Raw genomic sequence first — 23,383 nt, 5'->3', positions numbered from 1 at the left:
ACTTTAGTGCCATTGTAATGCCTCAAAGGTGATTGTTACTGTATATTGTCTCTGTTCCTTTCTGATCTGTTACTTTTAGGATCTCTCTTTGCTACAGGACCCCTTTCAATGTTTCCTGTAGGGCTGTTTACAAATTATTTGGTGTTTGCAAATTATTTTAATTTTTGTTTGTCCAGGAAGCTTTTCAGCTCTCCTTCTATTTTCAACGACAGCCTGGCTGGATATAGTACTCCTGGCTCCATATTTCTCTCATTTAGTGCTCTGAGTATATCATGCTAGTCCTTTCTGGCCTGCAAGTTCTCTGCGGATAGGTCTTGTGTCAATCTAATATTTCTACCGTTGTATATTATAGAGCGCTTGTGCTGATCTGCTTTCAGGATTTTCTCTTTGCCACTGAGACTTGTCAGTTTTACTATTAGAGACTTGTCAGTTTTACTATTAGTTGACCTATTTTTATTGATTTTGAGGGGGGTTCTCTGTGCCTCCTAGATTTGGATGCTTGTTCCCTCCCTTCACCTAATTATGGAAATTCCCTGCTATAACTTTCTTCCAATATACCTTCTGTGCCTTTCTTCTTCTTCTGGGATCTCAATTACTCTAATATTGTTTCATCTTATGGTATCACTTATCTCAGGAATTCTCCCCTCGTGGTCCAGTAGTGGTTTACACCTCATTTATCTGCCTCATTTATCCTATCAGTAAGAGCCTCTATTTTTAACTGCACCTCATTAATAGTTTTTTTAAATATTTCAACTTGGTTAGATATTAGTTGTTTTATTTCTCCAGAAAGGGATTTTATTTCTCCAGGAAGGGAGTCTCTAATATCTTCCATGCTTTTTTCAAGCCCAGCTAGCACCTTGATAATTGTCATTCTTAACTATTGATTAGGTCCCTAGCTATTGGTACTGCCTCTTGTTCCTTTATTATTTTTTTTTTTTTAGGTGAGTTTTGCTGCCATGTCACTTTGTCCCAATAAGAACAGATGAATGAGAGGACAAAATACTAAAAGAAGCAACGAAAATAAACAAACAAACAAACAAATAAATAAATAAAAATTTTTAAAAAAAGGAGAAATTACCACAGAAAAATATATACTAATCAAAACACCTGAAACTGGGGGAAGAAGGAAGAAGGGGGAGATATATAATGTGTGTGTGTGTGTGTATATATATATATATATATAATGTATATACATTATATATATATTATATGTCTATACATATTATATATATATATAATGTATATACATATATATATGACTAGTGAATAGAACAGACCCACAAACTTGATTTTGGGTGTATTTTGGTCTATTAGAAGAACCTGCCTCACAAAATTTTAAAGGAAGAAAAAAAATTATATATATGTGTATATATATATATATATATATATATATATGTGAAGATAAGGGTAAACATGGTGAAAGGATGGAATATGACTATAAAAATGAAAATTTTAAAAGATTCTGAAAAAGGAATTGATAAGAGAAGTTGGTTTAAAAAAAATAAAAAAGGAAAGAATGTGATCAGGTTGGAAACTAGTACAAAGCCATGTGCTAGATTGAGGGTATATTTTGATCTGTTAGAAGAAATTGTATCCTAAAAATTTAAAGAAAACCTATATGTATACAAAAAATAAATTTAAATACAATGACAGGATAGAATATGACTATAGCAATGAAAATTTAAACATATTTAAACATATTTTTAAAAAGGTATTGATAAGATAGAATAGTTTAAAAAGTTTAAAATATGTATGAGAAAAATTAAATATAATAAGAAAAAATAAAATTTAACTTTGAAAGACTAAAAAATCACGAGGAAAAAAGCCATGAACTATATGTGCTGCATTCTCCTAGCTATAGAGTTCTGCAGTTCTCACTGATCAGTGAATGCTGTATTGACTGATGTTCTTGCTGATCTTCTTGGGGAGGGGCCTGTTGCAGTGATTCTCAAATGTCTTTGCCTGAGGAAGAATTGCACTGCCCTTGCCAGAGGCCAGGCTATGTAATATGCTTGGGTTTGCTCTCCATAACTTTTTTTCCCTGAACGCTTTCCGTACAGCTTTGGAGGAGGAGAAAGAAGATGGCAACCTCCCAATCTCCAGCCCAGAGGAGCTGAGAGTTTAAGGCCCCTCTCCTTAGTGTGCCCTCAGAGAAAAGCAGTCAATCCCTCCCATCTCCCTGGTTTCTGGCTGCACTCTGAGTTCAACCAGCCTTTGATTGAGCATTTCGACCTCTGACACATGGCCCCATTTGGAGTCTCCAAACCCAACAGATTCCTGCAGCGTGCTCCCACACTGATCCTCCCGGAGGAGAAGGAAGGACGGTGTCTTCCCAGATCTACCACGTGTGGGTCCCTGCTTGATGAGCAGTGTCCTGACTGTGCCTTGGATCATGGTTTAAGGTAACCCTAAGCTGAGAGCCCTTTCCTCATTTCCACGTCTGCAGCTGGCTTCCCTGCTGATAACTGGGAGCTCTGCCACACTTCAACACTCCTGGTCTTTTTGTGACCCTGCAGATCCTGACACCACACTGTCCCCGTGAGGGCTCCACCCCCACTTAGCCTCTGGAGGGATGTCCCTCAATGCAGCAGACTTCTAAAAATTCCAATTTTGTCCTCTGCTGCTCTGCGGCTTGCCAGGAGCTGGCTCCACCCCTGCAGCCTATCTTCCCGTATGTTGCCTCAGATTCACTTTTCTGCACATCCTACCTTCCAGAAAGTGGTCGCTTTTCTGTTTAGAATTGTTGCTCTTATTCTTTTCGATCTCCTGTTGAGTTTGTAGGTGTTCAGCATGGTTTGATAACTATCTGGCTGAACTCCTGGGACCTGATGATATTTAGGTCTCCTACTCCTCCACGATCTTGATCCTTCCCTCGGTTCATTCTTGTTAGCCCATGGAGTCCACTGGACTTTGCCTATCTTTCCCCTACCCCTGTTGCTGTCTGGAAACTTTCCCAAGACATTAAGTCCTGGCAGTGTTATTGCTCACCTTACCTCATTTGTTTCTTGTCTCTCATAGATTACTGTTCTTTCCTGCCTGATATCTCATATGTGGATAAAACATATTTTGTCTTTTGGGGGTTATTTTTATTCTTTTTGTTGTTGTTGTGGGAGGGTAAATCTGACATCTTTTACTCAGATCAAACCATCTATTTGTTTCTATATGAAGCTTTACCTATTTGATAAACATTCAATGCTTAGCATTATTTGTCGTCTCCTGACTTCTCTACCCAAAGTCTTACTGAGTCATAATCTGTCACTTTAATCAGATTTTATTTCCCCAGGGCTTTACCACCTTGTTAAGGCTTAGTTCAAGTACTACCACATATATAGAGAAGTTGGTATCAGTAATAATTTTGGAATAACAGAGACATTGAATATAGTCCTAAACAGGGAGAGAGTTCTTAATGCATTGTGGCTATTCCAATAAAACTTTAATAGTATGTTGTCTTTTTGGTCTATAAAGGGTACACATTTTTTTCATCAGGTTTAGGTACTTAGAGAACAGGTGTTGTAAGCTCTTGCTTTACAGGCCTCACTGGAGGAATACATGTGGCTGGGGATTTTTTAAAGATACTTTTGGAACTATTTAAAAGGGAAAGTGTAGATGAGGAGCTGACTGTAGCACTCAGTGTAGATTCCCTGGAGTGATAACTTTTCGAAGCATGTGCCAACCATGACCCTATACTATAGTCAGGCTAAGTTATAAAACTTGTAAGTGGAACTACAACATCAATGACTTGAGGACTTTCTCCTTTCACATTATATTTGAGGATGGTCTTTCTATACCCTTTTGCCCCATATTTAGTGCCCAGAAATGTCTCTCAGCATAGCAGTGATATGAGATAATGCTGAGTTGCAAAGCATGCCAGTATTTTATAATCATTTGTCCCACATGCAAGGACAGGTTGGAATGAGCTATTTCAAAATCTAGAGAATTATCTACGTGAAGAAAGTAAGAGTGGTGATTCTCTCCACAAAAGGAGACAAATTCAGGCCTGGTGCAGATGTGTCACATAGGAGTCCATAGGTTATTCAGGGCCAATGAATCAGTATCTGTGGTAAGGGGCCAGCAGCCAAACCTGAATTTGCAATTACTATAACTATACCAAGGCCTGCTATAGTAATTTATTGTCTCAGTGCAGTTGTTGCCACAGTCCTTTAAAGATTCAGGAAGAGTGTGATGAGAGACAAGAGAGTTATAAGTGGGTGGGCTCGAATCTGGGGGATGTGGGTGTATGTAGGATCTCAGGTTCTGTTCAGGAACCAGGCCAGGCTTTAGGGAAGAAGGCAGAGAACCTGTGGTAAGTGAAACATGGAAGTATCCGCCTTCTCTTTGTTGGTGAGAGCCCATCCCCATTCCACATAAGCATTGCCTTACCCAGGGCACATTTTAATGCCACTGGTATATGCAGTTGAGGTTATTTATTTATTTATTTGACAAAGAGAGAGAGACATCAAATATGACTTTTATTTTTATTTATTTATTTCTTAAGATTTTATTTATTTAACAGACAGAGATCACAAGTAGGCAGAGAGGCAGGCAGAGAAAGAGGGGGAAGCAGGCTCCCTACTGAGAAGAGAGCCGAATGTGGGGCTCAATCCCAGGACCCTGAGATCATGACCTGACCCGAAGGCAGAAGTTTAACCCACTGAGCCAACCAGGCACCCCTGCAGTTGACTTTTGAAAATGTCAGTTATTTAAACAATACAAACAATATATACAAACAATAAGGATATTAATATTATTAATATTAATATTATTATTTTTTTTTAAATTTTGGGCCAGGAATTTATTTGTGGAAATAAAAAAGGAAGCTGAAACTGAATCAGTATGATTTAACTGTCTTTAGGGATAAAGCAAAAAATATTCCAAATGAGTACAGAAGTAACGATGGTTTCTATAGTTAATAATGAAAGATGGACATTAGAGAGTACTTAGGGAAAAATATGAGCTGTCTTTTTAAGGTATTAAAAAACTCACTCGACTTAAATCCCATTAGAAATGGGATTCTCTTTTTATCAATAAACAGAGGACAGCATTGCAAACTCTTTGCAAAAGATCAACTTAATTATGCGCCAAGATCTCCTGCTGAGGTGGAGATGATATTTTGCTTAACGTGGAACAAATAGTTCTGCAAATGACACTATAACTAGCGTGGTCTCTGGTATGTGAATATCTGTCAAGTGAATACAAATAGTTTTAAGAAATGTCATTTTTCCTTTAAAAACATTTCTAATGGTATATGTGATTTTTTTTAAAAAAGCAAGTGCCTTCTTATTTAGGTGCTTTTACTTTAGAGTAAAAATTAGTACCTTTGCCTCTCTAGTCACATGTCAGCTAGGGAGAGGTAAACTTGTTGAACTAATGCCTTCTCAGGTAAGTGTTACATTTTAGCAGGCGACAACAGAGGTTCACAGTGACAGATTTCCTATTGAAAACCTCAGTTCAGATCTGTCCATTGAGGGATTTTTCTCTAAACAAAACAAAACAAAACAAACAAAAACAAAAATTCATAAATATTGACTAGAGAAAGGAAAGCCAACGTTAATACATCTGGAGTATATAAGAAATTTAAGACTGAAGATAAAGGATTAAGATGGCTTTAGTTTCTCCTTAAGCCTCCAAATATAACCTTGGGGATGTCAATCCAATATTTTAGGTCCAATATGATAGAATGTATGCTTGTGTTTGTGTGTATAAGTACATTACGTTTATCTTTCTTCAAAGCTAAAATGATGCAACCAATATATCATTATTTTGCTTTCTACCAATATAACCTATCATTATTTATTACTTTTTAATTTTTGTGTTTTTTTCACATTTTTTATTTAAATTCTAATTAGCTAACATATAGTGTAATATTGGTTTCAGGAGTAGAATTTAGTGATTCATCACATACATCTAAACCCAGTGCTCAACACAGCAAGTGCTATATGGCTTTTTAAAAACCCATTCTTATTACAGTATTTCCCAGTATATAGTATATATTTAAAAACCTCATGGTTCCTACATTTCTGTTAAATTTTTGTACTCTTATTAAAATGTAAGATAACAGGGGCGCCTGGGTGGCTCAGTGGGTTAAGCTGCTGCCTTCGGCTCAGGTCATGATCTCAGGGTCCTGGGATCAAGTCCCGCATCAGGCTCTCTGCTGAGCAGAGAGCCTGCTTCCTCCTGTCTCTCTCTGCCTGCCTCTCTGCCTACTTGTGATCTCTATCTGTCAAATAAATAAAATCTTTAAAAATAAAATAAAATAAAATGTAAGATAACATATTTATTCTGCCATCGTTCTATATCATAAGCATGCTTCATAAAAGCTTTTTAAAATCATTTACTTAATTAAATTTATAAAACTGAAAATGATGAGAAATAATCAGAATACTCTTTTGAATAATTATGCAGATACCACACTAATAGCATTATAGAATGTAAAGAACAGCAAAGAATTTAGCCTCAGGGATTATTGATCATGTGACATTAAGTGCATAAACCTCTGTAAGCATCAGTTTTCTTGGATGTAAAATGAACAATATCTATTATAAGGTTATTAAAAGGATTAAGAAAAATTATTTTCCCAGGATGAGTTATTTTATATCTGATAGGTGCTCTGTAAGTGAAATTTCTCCTCCTAAAAACAAACCTGTTCTCTGACACTGAGTCAATAGAGCACTCACTCTAACTTAAAAACAGAGAGAGGAATATGGTTTTCATCTAATATATTTAGATTAGATTTGGCTATATTTACTTGCATTTAGATACAAATTTTCCACAATATATCTTGTTCATTTGCATATGTGTATTTTTTTTTTGTTTTCTTGGATGAGCAATAACTCATTTGAGAGTAGCCAATGAGAGAGTTCTGTATAAAACTATTTTAAGTCTAAAACATTGTGAACTGACCCAGAAGTTACCTATAACCAGTGCAATTAGACTTGTAAAGGGAAGAAACCCTTGAGAAACTTTAACAGTTAAATTTTCTTTGATGGATTTTGTAAGTATTTCCAGTGCTGATAATTCCTGGAGAAGACAGGATGGAATCTTGTGGAAGAACCTAATGATATTGTTCTCCTTTCATTTTGTCATCAGACCTCAGTGACTGGGAGGAAGGGCTGTACTGAAGACAGGTCTTGACTAAAGATGTGAGCAAAGGGAAGATGAGGTTTTGTTATCAAATTAATCAAGAGTGACCAAAAACCAGCAACAGATTTGTGAGATTCTGATGCCTGAGAAGCTTTCCTAAATGTATTTTTATTATGCCTCCAGGTTCTTTACCTATAGTCAGGTTTGTTTTTTCGCCATTTGAATTAGGAACATAAAGTCTTGAATTAAATTACAAGATTCATTCCTTTTTCAGAAGCCAGAAGCTGGGATAACAGAAAGAGATGAAATAATTAATTTTAGCTGAGGCCCTAAGATGTGTCACTCACTTTCTTCCAATCCTCAGAGAAACCTTTATATTAGGTGGCATTGATATTATTATTATGGTTTTATTATTCCCATTTAACAGATGAGGAAACAGAGTCAGAATGGTAAGGTCAATGCCCAAGCTAATAAGTTGGTAAGCACTGATTTAAATTCTAGTGTATCTGGCCCCAGGGAACATTGTATCTCCACATCATTCCAATACAGAAAACATGTGCCTACTCATTGTTTTGTCTTTAGCACTGTGATGTAGACAAGTCATGCTAGACTTCTGAGGCTGTTTCTATACCTGAAGTTTAGTGCCTTGGATAATCTTATTTATAAAACTTCTTTCCCAGATAGGAACTTGAATCATCTGCAAATGGCAAGAATCTGAATATAGTCTATATAATAATAATGAAGCATAATTTTGATTACAAAATTTGCAATCTAAATTGTTACTTTTTTCATAATGATGAGTTTTTGTCCAAGTTAGTTTCAATGACTAAAAGGAGAAAAATTATATAATAACAAGAATGTGTACATAATTCACAAAAATTTCCATTTACTATTAATTGAGCTTGTTTCAAATTAGTAGTTTCAACTAAAATAATGAATGCAATGAAATATTTTGCCTTATAGATACAGAAATCTTGTAGAAAATGGATTTCTTTATGATACAAAATAAGTTTCATTAAGATACAAGAAAGGAAGTTTACTCAGATATCTTGTGGAAGACAATTTGGTTCACTGTTGCTAATTTAGCCAATCTGTTAGCTCACATTGGGAAGAAGAAAACCTGTTTTCTATGTATTCATTTTCACCCCAACAGATTTTACTATATAGTACAGAATGTATTTACATAGTGATTCATAAATTTCATTAATTCATAGACCTACAAATCTCAATTTTCTTTATCAACATTTTGAGGATCCTTCAATCTGAACAGAGTAAGATAAATTTTTCTTTACTTTTCTCAGGAAATTTAATTTCAGTTTATAACTACTCCTTCCTTCATCACCCTTCGAATCCTTCCTCCCATCACTCCATTTTCCATCTTTTCTCTTAGTTTTTTTTTCCAGTTTATTCCTGCTTTATTTCCATCCTTTCCCTGCCAAATTACAATAAGATCAACTCGTGAATGTGATGTGAAGTCCAGGTATTTTGTTTTCTTACCTCAGACATGTTACCTAAATGAGTAAATTTGGAATCTCTTTTACCATTATTTGAGATTCATGTATGTAATCTATATACCAAAAGGTATTTATCCAGTATTATTTATCCAATTATTTAGCAATATTGTGGGGAGGAAGCACAGAATTATGGTGATTATGCATTTTGTCATCTCTCGTATTTTGGTGACAATTTTAATGACTTTTCTGACAGCCATTGTCCAGTTGAATGTTTATATCACCTTAATTTACTCTTAATATGCAATTAGAATTATTAATACACTTCAAATTCTTTCCCAAAACCAGAACCTTGATATGTATTGTCTAATCATGGTCAACAAATTTGAGAAATAGTATTAAAGTTTTCTTGACCTTTGCCATTAGTCATTCATTTGTTTGAGAGACATAATATATCATATATAAAGTTATTTCATTTTATATAGTACTGCATCCCTGTGAAGATGATATTGGGATAATTATTTTAGAAAAAAAACCCAAGGGCACCTGGGTGGCTCAGTCAGTTAAGCGTCTGCCTTCTGCTCAGGTTATCGTGATCCCAGGGCCTTGGCTCCTGGGACTGGGCCCCCCCTCAAGCCCCTCTTCAAGCACCCCCACTTCCATGAAGCCCCATGGAGCCCAGCTTCCCTTCTGCATCAGACTCCCTGCTCACTTCCTGCTCAACAGGGAGCCTCCTTTCTGCCCTCTCTCTGTCCCTCTTCCCTCCTCACAGCTCACAGCTCCTGCACTTGCTTGCTATCTCTCTCTCAAATAAATAAATAAATAAAATCTTAAACAACAGCAACAACACCAACTCCCAGAACAATTTTCTCTCAAGTCTTAGAAATATTACTGTTCTCTTTGGAGGGGAAAAAGCTGGTATATTTAATCTCTTGTATATCATACACTTTGTTATTTCCTTTTATATTTATTAAAGTCTATTCTCTACCGCCCACCCCAGAAAATGAGAATATTTACCTCAAAATTACATCATGACATATTTCTCCCAGATTTGTGCCATTCTGCAAGTTTGTAAAGAGTACATATTATATCTTTATGTAATTTCTTAATAAAAAGTTTAATATAGTTGTGTCAAGGATAGATTTGTTGGCATGACATCAGAATAATCTCTCCAAGTTGCCATCAAAGATATAGAATTCCCACAATGTTATACTGAGATGTCATATCTGATGTGATTTCTTTTGTTGTGTATCTATTTTTCTCTATAACATTTGATTTTCTGTTTTTTCCTGGGCACTTTTCTTTCTTCCTGATTTTTTCTTAAGGAAATCTAGGTCAAATTCTAAGTCTTATGTTCAATATTCTTTGTGAACTTTGTGAAATATATTCATTCATTGCTAAGCATCCATCTTTGAGTTCTCCTTGGCTTATTTTTGATTTCTAAAATTTCTTATGTAAGAGAAATATGTCAGTGTTCTAGAAGAAAAGTTTTAAGTTTGGAATGAGAACATCTAACTATTATTTTAAGGACTCTGACTTCACAGTAGTGCCTTAAGTATTAGGAATAGAATAATTAACTAAAATCACGGATACTATCATTAGGATTTCTCTAATTCATGTGTCTGTTTATGAGTGTGTGCATATATGTATATTTTATATTTGAAAATATTTGGGGAGAAACTGCCATGAAATAATCATTCCTGATGTATAGCAAGTATATGTAAACAAGAAATTATTTACATACTGCACAGAATAATTATGTATTTTAAATATGTAATTAAAATATATAAGCCAGCATATCAGATCATGATATCAAGAATCTTTTGGCTCATAATGAAGCTAAATTTTATACAGTTAAACAGTTTAAAGAAAAATACTAGATAAAACCACAGCAGAGGTGATATTAGCAAATAGCAAATTTGTGGAAGTGGCACACCAGTGAGTGAATTGGAAAATATGGCTCTTGTAAGGTTGACTAGGCACCTGTTCTGTGGGTTCTTTGCTGCCTTTTTTACGTAGTAGCTGTTCCCATTCAGAAGAGTCAACTTAGTCTTGTAACAACACCTGTCACCAACTTTCACTATGAGTAAAATTTTTATTAATTTGATAATACATCCTATATGTCATATATGTTTTGAAGTGCCAATTATTTTCTTTCTTATACCCAAAAGACTATAATGTGAAGGACAATTCTGTTTCTTCCTTGTTTATAGTGAGACATTTAGAACTTGAAGGAATATTTAACTGAGCTAAATTAATGCAAATTTAATGATGATTTATATTATCCATTGAGATACTTTACTTTCTGCATGCATCTAATGGCTGTATTAAAATGTGAATTTTATTGACACCTTTATTTGAATTCTCATATTAAATTCAGCTCAAGCATTGGTTTTTAAAATTTCTTTCATAGCCTGCTGTCTCTCTGATAAATATCATTCTACAGCAGATGCAGTATTATTATAGGAGGCAAAGCAGGCTTATTAGAAGGTGAATAAAGACATCTAGCAGGGAAGTGCACTACTAAGGTTTTTAAAGATGTTTGGGAGTAAAGCCAAGCAAACCATCATGTACTGTAAGCAGAATCTTAAAAAAAAATCAATACCTTGCTGACCAGGCAGCCAATGAGGAAATGATAAGATAAAGGCTAAGGTGATCATTTATTGATATGTAGCACCTAGCTGAACTCTAAGTCAAGTAAGGGGCATGTTCTATATTGAGAGAGAGACTGGTTTTTGTTGTTGTTGTTTGTTTGTTTGTTTGTTTTTTAATGAGCTAGCTTGTTTCCCTCAAAGTTTAAAGTATGCCAGATTATGAGAAATAACAACAACAATTATACGTAGTTCAGGAATAATAAATCTTGTCACTGAAGGCTTTGTACTACTGTCCATATTTATCTCTGAGTGTAAATTTATAAGCACTATGTAAATATAGTTTTCCCCCTCTCTTGTAGATCTACTACAGCTTTAGGGTTATATGGTGAAGACAGCTATATTCTTCCTGAACTCACAACTTTTGACATATATACAATTTTAGTCAGCTCTTAGTGTCCATAGAACTGAGATCTTGGTATAAAATAGCAAAAGAAAGAAGCAAGGAGGACCTTTGTTTTGGGGAGTTATTTGTGTCCCTGTTGCAGAATAGTTTTTAGAACAGATACTGGATCAAATGATACAGATCCAAGTCCTGGTTCCAGATTTTAAGAGCTGTGGGTTTTGAGACAAGTAATTTACTGTAACCTTAGGTTTAGTATCCTCAGCTATTCAATGTACTTTCCTTGCTGAGTTGCTAGGAGGACTCCATGAGTGAGGCTGAGCCTTAAACCTAAGAAAGAACAAACTGTCAATAAATATAAGCTGTTATTAGTGTCTCCAACCTATAAAAATCTAACCTGGGATCTAAAAGTACCAATACCAGTTTTAAAAGATGGCCATAATATTTACTTATGAATCACTTCAGTTATACAAATTTTACTGTATTGATTATAATGAAATAACAAATACCCATGTTTTAAAAAATAAAATATAATTCTAGTTGCAATATTTGTTACTTCCACAACAATACATCAATAAATCTAGTCAAGAAATCTAATTATTGATCTGTAATCAATATAACTTATTAGACACATTTTATTTTAAGATTCTCAATATTCTTTCAAAGTAGAGTTTGGCTTGTTACTACCTATTGTATACTTTATCAGTATATGCCATCCTGCTAGCTTTGTAGATAAGAATAAAAACCAAAGCTGAGAAAAAGGTAATTAGAGTAATTATCCAGAATATGTACAGGCCAAAGATTTCATCATGGCAGTTCCAAAATCTGGATTAATATATTGCTGCAGTCATCTAACAGTCTTTCAAATTTTCATCTTTATTTTGACATAAATCTAAAAAATTATGTGAAATTCATTTGTCAGGAAAAAAAAAAGAAAGAGTTCAAATTTATATGCTCTTTCAAAGAGGAGAAATAGCAAGAGAAGGTCCACACAAAGTGTTCTCTGGTGTGAGTGCCCTTCCTTGACAATGGATTATCTTCCTGACCTCTCTTACCACTCTTGACCCTCTCTCTCTACTTCACCTATCTTATCTCCCTGCTGTTCCTTGGACACTCCAGGCCTGGTTATTCCTCCAAGGTCATGGTTCTTCTTGGAATGCTCTTTCTCCCAGAAAATGCAGTGTCTCAATCATTTTCTCTGTTAGTCTTCAAGGTCACTCCTTAATATAGCATTTTCAAACTCTCTTAGTTGAAATTCCTCCTTCACACATATTCCATATTCTCTAATGGGAACTCTAGAATGATTCTGAAGAGTGGTGCCCTGCCAACCTCTTCGTTTACAGAGATTTGGGTCCCTCTTCATCTGAGGTTCACAAATGCAAATTTGTTTGTACAATATTACCATACAAACTGTCAAGACAACAGGCTGTTGAAAAGAGAATGATAAATGGAATAGAATGGTTTTGGCAGATGATATACAGTGTGTTAGCAAAGAGGAAATAGTAACTACTTTTGCCCTCTCCACAATTTACAACCATAGAGTTACAATACAACTTTCTAAATAAGAAAACACACACACACACACACACACACACACACACAAATTCTTGTCAAGTGCAATAGATAGTATTACAGGATTTAATATGACACTTTCTAAAACTGCATAATATGAATTCAAAAAATTTCCAGTGAAAATTACATTGCATTGACATGCAATTTATAAAATGTCATTATTGGAGCTTCCAGAGAGCAGGCTTCTTACAGATTCACCTCTTTATAAAGAAAATATGTCATTGGTAGTTTGTTTTACTTTATAAGCCTTTCTCTTCTCTACCTAGAAGAATAATGTAAAAGTAAAAAATAAGTAAAAATGCAAAAGTGAAGCAGAAGTAGTAGGATCCCTCTGGGACAAGCCACATCTGGCATTGTTATTCTCAACTATTGGTGCATCCACAGATTCTTTCCACTTCCCCTAAAAGAACAGGCTGTGCATGTAAGTGTTCATTGAGGAATATTACCCTGATTGATGGGAAGTAACATGAATTTAATTTTCAGATCCACCAAACACTTTACAATACAAGGCAACCTGCAGCTTTCCAGATAATCAATATCACAAGAGGCTGTAACAGCATATGCCACATAGCGAAGAAGTAAAAAAGGGGGGGGGGTGTTTGTACTGTCTCCCATCTTCATGGAAGCCTGGATTTGCAAATTACTTTTAAATAGAGACTAATTCTGAGGCTTCTTGTGGAAAGTGATTACATTTCCCAGGTAATTATAAACCAATGAAATAGCCTAGGAATTATGTAAATCAGCACATATAGGTAAGAATATTAATATGAGAAGTCCCTCATTTTTTTTAATCAATAAAATAATATAATGCTTGCATTAGTCAGGACTCTTGTCTGTAAATGACAGAAACCCAATGCAAACTAGTGGCAAAATAAATTTTCTGCCTCAGTTCCAAGGAGTGGATGGAGTTGACTTCAGGAACAATTTGAATACAGGTATTTACATAGAATCATAAGAGCCCTATCATTTTTTTTCCATTTCTAAGCTGTTTGTTACTTTGTTGGTGTCTTCTAAGAATGGTACTTTCTATGTGGATTTTTATTTTTATTTTTATTTATTTATTTTTTAAAGATTTTATTTATTTATTTGACAGAGAGAAATCACAAGTAGATGGAGAGGCAGGCAAAGAGAGAGAGAGGGAAGCAGGCTCTCTGCTGAGCAGGGAGCCCGATGTGGGGCTCGATCCCAGGACTCTGAGATCATGACCTCAGCCGAAGGCAGCGGCTTAACCCACTGAGCCACCCAGGCGCCCTATGTGGATTTTTAAATGACCGATGGCAACTTGATGCTAAACTACTTGTAATCTCAAGAAACAGTCTCTTCCAGTAACCATTGAAATCACCTCCAATGGCTTTATTTGACCTTGTTCAGTATTTAACAGAGACTCCTAAAATGCCTGTCCCTATACCCAGTTTTTATTCCACCCTGAGAGACAGGACTGTAAGTCTTAAGTCGACACGTTCCTATTCAGAATAAGTCATCACATCTTCATCTCCCCTTATAGCAACATTTTTTTATGTGACCAAATTCAGACCATTGAAATGTAAGCAGAGGTGTTATATCAAACTTCTAGGAAGTCTGTTTTAGGTTTTTGTTTTTTGTTTTTTGTTTTCCTCCAAGTAGAAGGGCTTCTTTTTTTTTTGTATTTTTGTTTGTTTGCTTAGAGAGAGAGAGCACGTGCCTGTAGGGTGGTGAAGTGCATGGGGCAGGTAGAAGAGGAGGGAGAGAAACAATCTTAAGCAGGTTCCACGCTCAGTGCAGAGCCTAATGTGGGGCTTGATCTCATGAGCCTGAGATCATGACCAAAGTTGAAATCAAGAGTCTGATACTTGACTTTATTGAGCCACCCAAGAACCCCTCTTCTTTTGCTTTTTTTCCCCCCTCCTTTATTTTTTTATTTTTTTATTTTTTGCTCTTTTTCAGACCTGCTAGGAGATGATGCAAGCACTTGTTATCATCTTGGGCCATGAGTGACTGAGGACAATGGAGGTCATTAGTTAAGATGGTAGAGCAGATTGATAAAAATCAGTGTTCCTCAGGATATTGTCTAGCCACCATACAATCCTTGCACTGCCTTCTTCTGTGTATTTAACATTAAAGAAGAAAAATGTATCAGGTTTAAGCTATTAAATCTTTTTTCTTTCTTTCTTTTCTTTTTTTAAAAACATGAATAATGTGACACTTGTAAACTAATTGTGGTCTAGAATAAGAGGCCACCAAGGGTCGTATGGTCCTCTCCTGTGACAGAAGAGGTAGTGACCCATGTGTAACAGCTTCGCCAGCTATAATATGGAACAGTAATTTCAAAAAAGACTAAAAGACCCAACCAATAATAATGGTATATATCTATATAGATATATCTACTATATTCATATTACCAAAAAGTAGGTGCCAGTGATCCTATCAGCTAAAGAAAATAAGGAAAAAAACATGACCCCTTGTATCATCGTTGTTGAGGAACTCAAAACATCAAGGAGCTTTAGAACATTTGGGAAGCAACTTATATAGGTATTTATTTCCATATATGGTAACAGAGACATTGAGGAGAATTTAGACTGTGAGATCAGAATTAAGGATTAAAAAAGGGGGGGGGGCGCCTGGGTGGCTCAGTGGGTTAGGGCCTCTGCCTTCGGCTCAGGTCATGATCCCAGGGTCCTGGGATCGAACCCCGCATCGGGCTCTCTGCTCTGCATAGAGTCTGCTTCCTCCTCTCTCTCTCTGCCTTCCTCTCTGACTAGTTGTGATTTCTCTGTTGAATAAAACACATGGTAAATTTACAAGTGACATTTTATTTTCTAAAGCAATAGTAAAGTCTTACTAGTGAAACAGTGTATAATTTCAATTTGGTTAGATATCTATTGAACCACTAAAATATTATTTTTTTAGAGCATTTAATATACAGGGGCACCTGGGTAGAACAGTCAATTAAGGGTCCAACTCTTGATTTCAGCTCAGGTCACAATCTCAGAGTGGTGAGGCAAAGCTAACTACTTTTGGGTCAGAGTGATTCCAGGTACAAACAAAGTGCATTTTATGTCTTAGGAAATCCAATGCTCTTATTACTACTGAAATCATCATCCCAAAAATGAAGACAGATAATTACAGACTGATACTACAAATGTCTAGGACAGAATGAAAACATGGTAGCTTCAAATGCCAAATAAAAAAATCTCTGGAGACATTTGGATGTGAAACATACATGCTGTTGTTTACACTTAATGTGGAATATTTAAATTTTGAGACTTTAAATAGTTTTTTTAACAGAATGTTCTTTCAGACTACCCTTCAGTTTTGAATATACCTGAGCATTGAGGGACCAAATGAATAATTCTTTACCATAGTATAAATGTTTGGATTTTCCAAATGCCTTGCGATCTAATAGTGAAGTAATCTTTAATTAAAATATAATTATCCAGCAGTGCCTGACACACAGGAAGTCCTCAATAAATTTTGCTCAGGGGAGAATAAAGAAAAAAGAATAAAAATATAAAAAAATATATAATTAAAATTATATGCTCAGATCTAAAATGTTCGCTTTAAGTTTGGCAATTTTATACAGCATTCAACAAACACCAAAATAAGATCCAGAACACTTCCATCCCCCTAGAAAGTTCCCTCATGCCCCTTTTAGTCAATTCCCCTAACATTCCCCTTTGGAACCCAATTCCTCTCCAACACCACAGATTACTTTTGCTTGTATTTGGATGTCATATACATAAATGCATTTAGTATTTACAATTTTGCCTGTGAATTTTTCATTTGCATGAAGTTTTAAAAACATTTCTAAGTTATATCTCATTTCTAAGTTATATTCATTATTTTTTTATATCTGAGTAGTTTTCAGTTGCATGGATATATTTTCACTTGGAATATCTTAGATGCTGATTACTATAAATAAGGCTGCTGTTACAAATTTATTCTTCTTGTACAAATTTATTTTGTGAATGTTTGTTTTCATTTTTCATGAACACTTAAATGTAAAATTGCTGGGTTATAGGGTAATTATATGTTTACCTTTTAAGAACCAGAAGAGAGAGTTTCAAGTCCTTTGTAATCTCATGAAAATTTAGTGTGGCCTTTTTGATTTGAGCAATTTCACTAAGTATTTAATGGTATCTTCTGGTTTGAATTTGCACCACATTCATGATTGATGATTTTGAGAACCTATATTTGGCATTCAAATATCTTTTATTTGGTGAAGTATCTTTTCAAGTCTTTTGTCTGTTAATGTATAAGATATGAGAATTTCTATATATTCTGGACCAAAGTAATTTCCCAGATATATTGTATGCAAATATTTTTTTTAATATGTTGCTTGCCTATTCATTTTCTTAATGGTATCTTTTAAAGAATAAAACTTTTTAATTTTCTGAAGTCAAATGTACCAACTTTCTGTGTATTATTAATTCTTTTTGTGTTCTGCCCAAGAAATATTTGCTTACTCCAAGATTATGAAAATATATTTCCATGTTCATTATGTTTATGATCACCTCAGATTAATTTTTTTGTATGGAGTATGATGGGTTGAGATTTGTGTTTTTCTTATGGCTAGCCACTTTTTTCATCAATATTCACTAAAAAGGACTGTTTTTTTTTTTCCATTAAATTGACTTGAGTCCTTGTTGAAAATGACCACATTTTTGCTTATATTTCTGGTTTCATTTTGCTTACTACTACATTTTCTCAATTACTATAGCTTTATGGAAACTCTTGAAATCAGATATTATAAATTCTCCAACTTTTTCCTCTTTTTCAGTATTGGTTTATTATTCTAAATCCTTTACAATTCAGTATAATTTTAGGATAATCTATTTCTTTAAAAATAACAAGTTAGAATTTTGATAGAGATTGAATTAATTCTTTATATTAATTTGAAAATTTTTAAAATTTCAAGTATTCTAATTTATGGGCATGATATATTTTTTCATTTTCTTAAGCATTGTTCAATTTTTCTCAGTGTTTTACAGTTTCTCAGTGTTTTACAGTTTTCAGTATGAAGATATTACACAACTTTCACTAGTTTTATTCCTAGGTATTTGTTATTTTATTGTAAAAGTTTTCTTTTTTATTTTCATTTCTGGTTATTCCTAATATAGAGAAATATAATTAAATATATTGAGTCCTTGTATCCTGTAGCCTTACCAAATTTACTTATTGCTTTCAGTAGTTTGTACATTCCTTTGGATTTCTTTTGGCACAATGAGAAACTTAAATTTCTCTTCCACTCCTGTATCCCAACCCACTTCCTCAGTTCTGGCTCAAAAAACATCGCAGACACCAGATTTTTTTTTTTTTTTTCAGAAGTCACCCTTATATAAGTGCCAGTAGTATCACAGTATACACCATATACAGTTCTACATTTCGGTAGCACCCCTGGGAGGATCAAATTTTAAGTAGTATCTGTATTTCATGTGAAACTATTTTAAATTAAAAAAAAAATACAAGTTTTCAGATACTTACTTGTTTTCTCTATATTTATAATATTTATAATACCCTCCAAAATAACACATTGTTCCAAAGCTATATAATAATTTGAATTAATAGAAAACTTCATATTGTGAACATTTTTTACTAATTACTGTAGAGTATTATATAATGTGGAATTATATATGTTCTGTTCTTCAATCAGTTTTTTTGGCCAGTGATTTTCAATCTTGGCTGTTCATTGGAATCAGTCATATAGTTTTCATAAAAATACCGATGTCTAGGTTACACCCTAGAGAGTCTGACTTTATTGATTTGGAATATTGACTGGGAAAAGGGATTTTTAAGTTTACTAGGTGATTTTCATGTGTAGCCAATTTGAGAACTGCTGTTTTAACTTGATCATACATTTCTCTATTAAAAATACACTTACATTTATATTTGCATTAATCTCCTCAAGGGAGACTTTAAATACAGAACAAGGCTATACGGATTGTATAGCTTGCATTTGTAATTTGTGTAAACAATGTCATGGATCAAAAAGTTAAATAATTTGGAAACATAAAATTTGAATAACCTTGCATAAGGCAATTAATCTTTCAATGTTACTGTTTTTGCATGCCCCAATCTTTGCAATGAACTGTGACTTGTTTTTGTTAAGAAATAAATGCAGATCTCTTTCAAACACAAAATATGATACAAATATTTAACGTAGTGGGGAAAAAAGTACAAATAGGATGCAGAAGAAAAAATAAAAAATACTTCTTGTTTCAACACTTTGTATCCATGGGAAATTGCTTGGAGCTAATGTTGTAATACTAGGTCCTATAGTCTATTTGTATGCTCAGGTCTGATCTTTCTGACTTTCTTATATTCTAAAATTTTAAAATAATACTTAAAAGTAATGCAAGTAACACAGAAAGAAGAATAAATAAAGCCGTGTTAAACAAACATGGAATAGTGGTCTCAGAGAATTTTGTTTTAAATGCCAAAATATAACGACCATCTACAAAATTCAGTACCAATTCCCAAACCCCATATTTTCAATGGTCATTATTTAAGTTTCCCATCATCATAACACAATTCTTGATTGCGTGAAATGTGCCTAGTGCTATGTTAGAACATCTACAAATTTTAAGCCAATTTTTAAATCTAAATTTAGGTATAACATAGGCAAAAAGGATATATCACCAAACACAGCACTGTGTGACAGAAGTTGGGATCTGAGTAATCATTAGCAGGCAGGTAGGCTGCAGTGAAGAAAGGGAGAGAAGAAGGGAGGGACAGACAGGCTTTTTATATATGGACATATATGAAGATATCTATCTATCTGTAGACATTTGACAAGTTTGAAAAATTTGAATTCTGTCTCGAGAATTTCCACAGAAATGTTAAAATTTTTTGGAGTAAGATCTGGATATAAGCTTCTCCATTGCCATTTAATACCTTTTGTAATATTGGAGAAATTACTTAAACTCTTTGAGAGTTATTTTCTCATTCATCTAAATGCATATAACAATACTTCTGAGGGATGTTATGAGACTTGAATATGATCATGTTTATGAAAATGCTTGCCAAGAGGTGGGTTGGATCCTCAATAGATGTTCATTATTTAATTTTCTAATTATATCTAAATCACTTTTGCTTTCATAATCTTATTTGAGTTTGAATTTTATAAGACACATTTTAAAGAGTACCAACTAGTAACAAATAGCTTATCTTCTCCTTTAATTAGTTTATTTTACTAGTCTGAGTTGTTAAACTCACTGTAGATCTCTAATACCGGTGAGAATATGGAGTCGATCTAAGTATGTGAAAGGAGAATGTGTCCTAAATTATACTTTGACATTTATAATTTTATTATCATTATATTATTGAATTTATCCCATCTTTATGTTTCAGGCCCTTGCTACTCAGTATATTTCATAGACCTAAGGAGAATGTCATCACTGGAGAGCTTCTTAGAAATCCAGATCTACTCAATCACTGTCTTCATTTTAGCAAAATTCCCAAGTAATTTATGTATATGTACATTGAAGTTTAAGATGCAGTGCTTTAGACAATATACAGTTAGCTATTACTCTTACAGAAATTTAAGAATGAGTGATCTAACTTTAAATAAATACTTATTGTATGCATTCTGATTCTGGCTCCATTATGGACACAGATTATGTTGTAAAGACTACTAAAGCAAGACTAAAATCACACAAATATATATGTTGACTATGCCACTTAATGATAGTAAAGATTCATCAAGCTTCTAACCTCTAAGTCTGTCTTTCATCATCTGTAAAGTGAAAGGCAATTAATACCATCGTTGCACCCAGTGGGATTATTAAGGAGTTCAAGTGAGATGGCACTTTATTATTTTTCAAGGTCTGTACACATTAGATTTTATTATACTCTCTGAGTTTAGATCAGTTGATAGGTAGAGAGAAAGGTAAAATGACAATCTCAGGTTCTGACTAATAACCATTTCTTTAGGGAGGGAGTGCTAAAGAGAATGTTAGTTCTTAATAGTTTTGATTTTTTTTATTGATTTATATTGACTTTATATGGGTGGGCCAATCAGTTGCTTTGTCATTAGCTAGTGATGAAAGCAAGACTAGAAAACAACATAAAACAAGACATTACTATGAATTTTATTTAGCACTTGCCTTCGGCTTTTTTTAAAGATGCTTCTCAGTTAGTACCTGAATTAAGGTCTGAGGAAATGTCAGATACCCTGGAATTGGCATGGCGGTGAGGGTATTATGAGGGAAGTCTTCATGGAAGTCAACAACACAAACTCTGGCTCTTTCTCTTACAGATAAAAAGACTTGTGGGCCTCATGAATTCCAGTGTAGAAACAACAACTGTATTCCAGATCACTGGCGGTGTGATAGCCAAAATGACTGCAGTGATAATTCAGATGAAGAAAACTGTAGTAAGTAACTCTCGCTTGAGAACACGGTGAGCTTGACAGCATATTCAATAAGCAGGATAGCAATTTTTAGTTCAGTTAAGGTATGAATTTGAACCTATCTGTCCTGCAGCTCACATTTTTATACATATATTCATATTTGGGCAAGAATATCCAGACTAAATTGACCTGAATCTCAAATGGTAGAATTATTGAAATGCACATACTGGGAGTTATTTTCTTATAGTTATCAGAATTGGTATGAAAGTATCATGAGGTTTAATGCAACCCATTAGCATGCAATGAAGTGAGCCCTTGATGCAAGTTCATACAAAGGGCTGAATGATGTAGAGACAGAACAAAACATATCATTCTTTAGAGGATGGTATTCATTTCATTTCAGTCTCAAATCCTTTTACACTACAAATTTACCCATGAGCATCTTTCAGCGAAATATCATTTATTCTCTCTGGAGTGGTGAACACCATATGTATTCAGGATGCTTTTCTCTGAAAATAGAATAACACTATTATCATCATCTGCCTCCTGCATTTTTATGTAATAAATTTAAAAGACAATAATTGTCCAACAATTTTATTTTCTAAAAAGTATGGCAGTATGTAAAATTGTGACAGCATCTTTATATTCTAGCATTAATTTCTGAATATATTTCCTACAGTGCTGTTTAAACAAAGAAAGCAATATAGTCATGTTTTAAAATAAGATAATAATCAAATTCCATTTGTTAAATATTTATATTCTGCTTACTTCCAGAAAGGATTCAATCGATGATAACTATAGTGTCTACTCTTACACATTGGACTAAGAGTATTCATTTCCCAAGACACAGGAGATGAAATAGATATTGTTATGTTAAAACATAGGAACATTTTCTATGAAAGCGTATAATTAGTAGAGTCACAGCCTTAATAAACCACTTTGATATTCAGTTTGCAAATTATCAAATTTTTAAAAAATAACTTTTGAAACTTAATCTGACTGGTGTTTGATCATCAGGTACATTAAGTATGAAATCGCTGGATCATTAAGATTATAGAATACTCTGATTTGGGGACCTTTTATTACTCCTTCACATATAGATATCTCAACTGATCTTATTCTTTAAAAAGGTAAAAGATATTGCTAAGAGGGATGCTTGGGTGGCTCAGTCCTTAAGCATCTGCCTTCAGCTCAAGTCATGATCCTAGGGTCCTGGGATTGAACCCTGCATCAGGCTCCCTGCTCAGTGGGAGGCCTGCTTCTCCCCCTCCCACTCCCCCTGCTTGTGTTCCTTCTCTCGCTGTCTCTCTCTCTCAAATAAATAAAATCTTTAAAAAATACATATATGTATATGTATGTATACATATATGTATTTATATAGAGAGATATAGATATATAGATATACATGTATATCTCAAAGATACACATTAGGGTGTTCCAGATTCTTTTTTAAAGCAGGTTTTCAGATTCTATCCAGTGATTAAAATAAAAACCTAATGAGATAAGAGCGGCAGGAATAGAAGATCAAATATAAAAATGAAGCAATTATATACACACTTTCTGTTTAATTCACTTCTGTTTCAGTGCTTAAATATACAGAAAACTATTTAGCTTAATTTTAGATGCCTTGAGTGTTACTTGTCAATAAGGCACCTGAGAAGAAGTGCCTTAAAATTGAAGGATGTTGAGAATAGGAGAAGGGAAGTGAGAAGTTCACGCTGGAAACTTACATCTTTGAAAATACTTTGTTCAAGGGGTGGATGAAGCTGTGTTAGAAGTTAGGTTACTGCCGGGGGGAGGGGGTTGGGGAGAAGGGGGTGGGATTATGGACATTGGGGAGGGTATGTGATTTGGTGAGTGCTGTGAAGTGTGTAAACCTGGTGATTCACAGACCTGGGGATAAAAATATATGTATATAAAAAATATATGTTTATAAAAAATAAAAAATAAAAAAAATAAA

General features: G+C 34.2%; 1 protein-coding gene across 1 annotated transcript in view; it reads left to right on the top strand.

Annotated features, from left to right (window-relative positions):
* Positions 1-23,383, top strand: part of LRP1B (LDL receptor related protein 1B) — a 2,000,743-nt gene that overhangs the window by 1,819,111 nt on the left and 158,249 nt on the right. Inside the window, exon 67 of the mRNA XM_059166755.1 lies at positions 21,331-21,447. Within this exon, the coding sequence (XP_059022738.1) occupies positions 21,331-21,447 (117 nt within the window). The remainder of the gene's footprint in view (positions 1-21,330; positions 21,448-23,383) is intronic.

The sequence above is a fragment of the Mustela lutreola genome, chromosome 3 (assembly GCF_030435805.1).
Source record: "Mustela lutreola isolate mMusLut2 chromosome 3, mMusLut2.pri, whole genome shotgun sequence".
In the NCBI taxonomy this organism is placed as follows: Eukaryota; Metazoa; Chordata; class Mammalia; order Carnivora; family Mustelidae; genus Mustela; species Mustela lutreola.
This window is presented reverse-complemented; position numbering and strand designations above follow the sequence as displayed.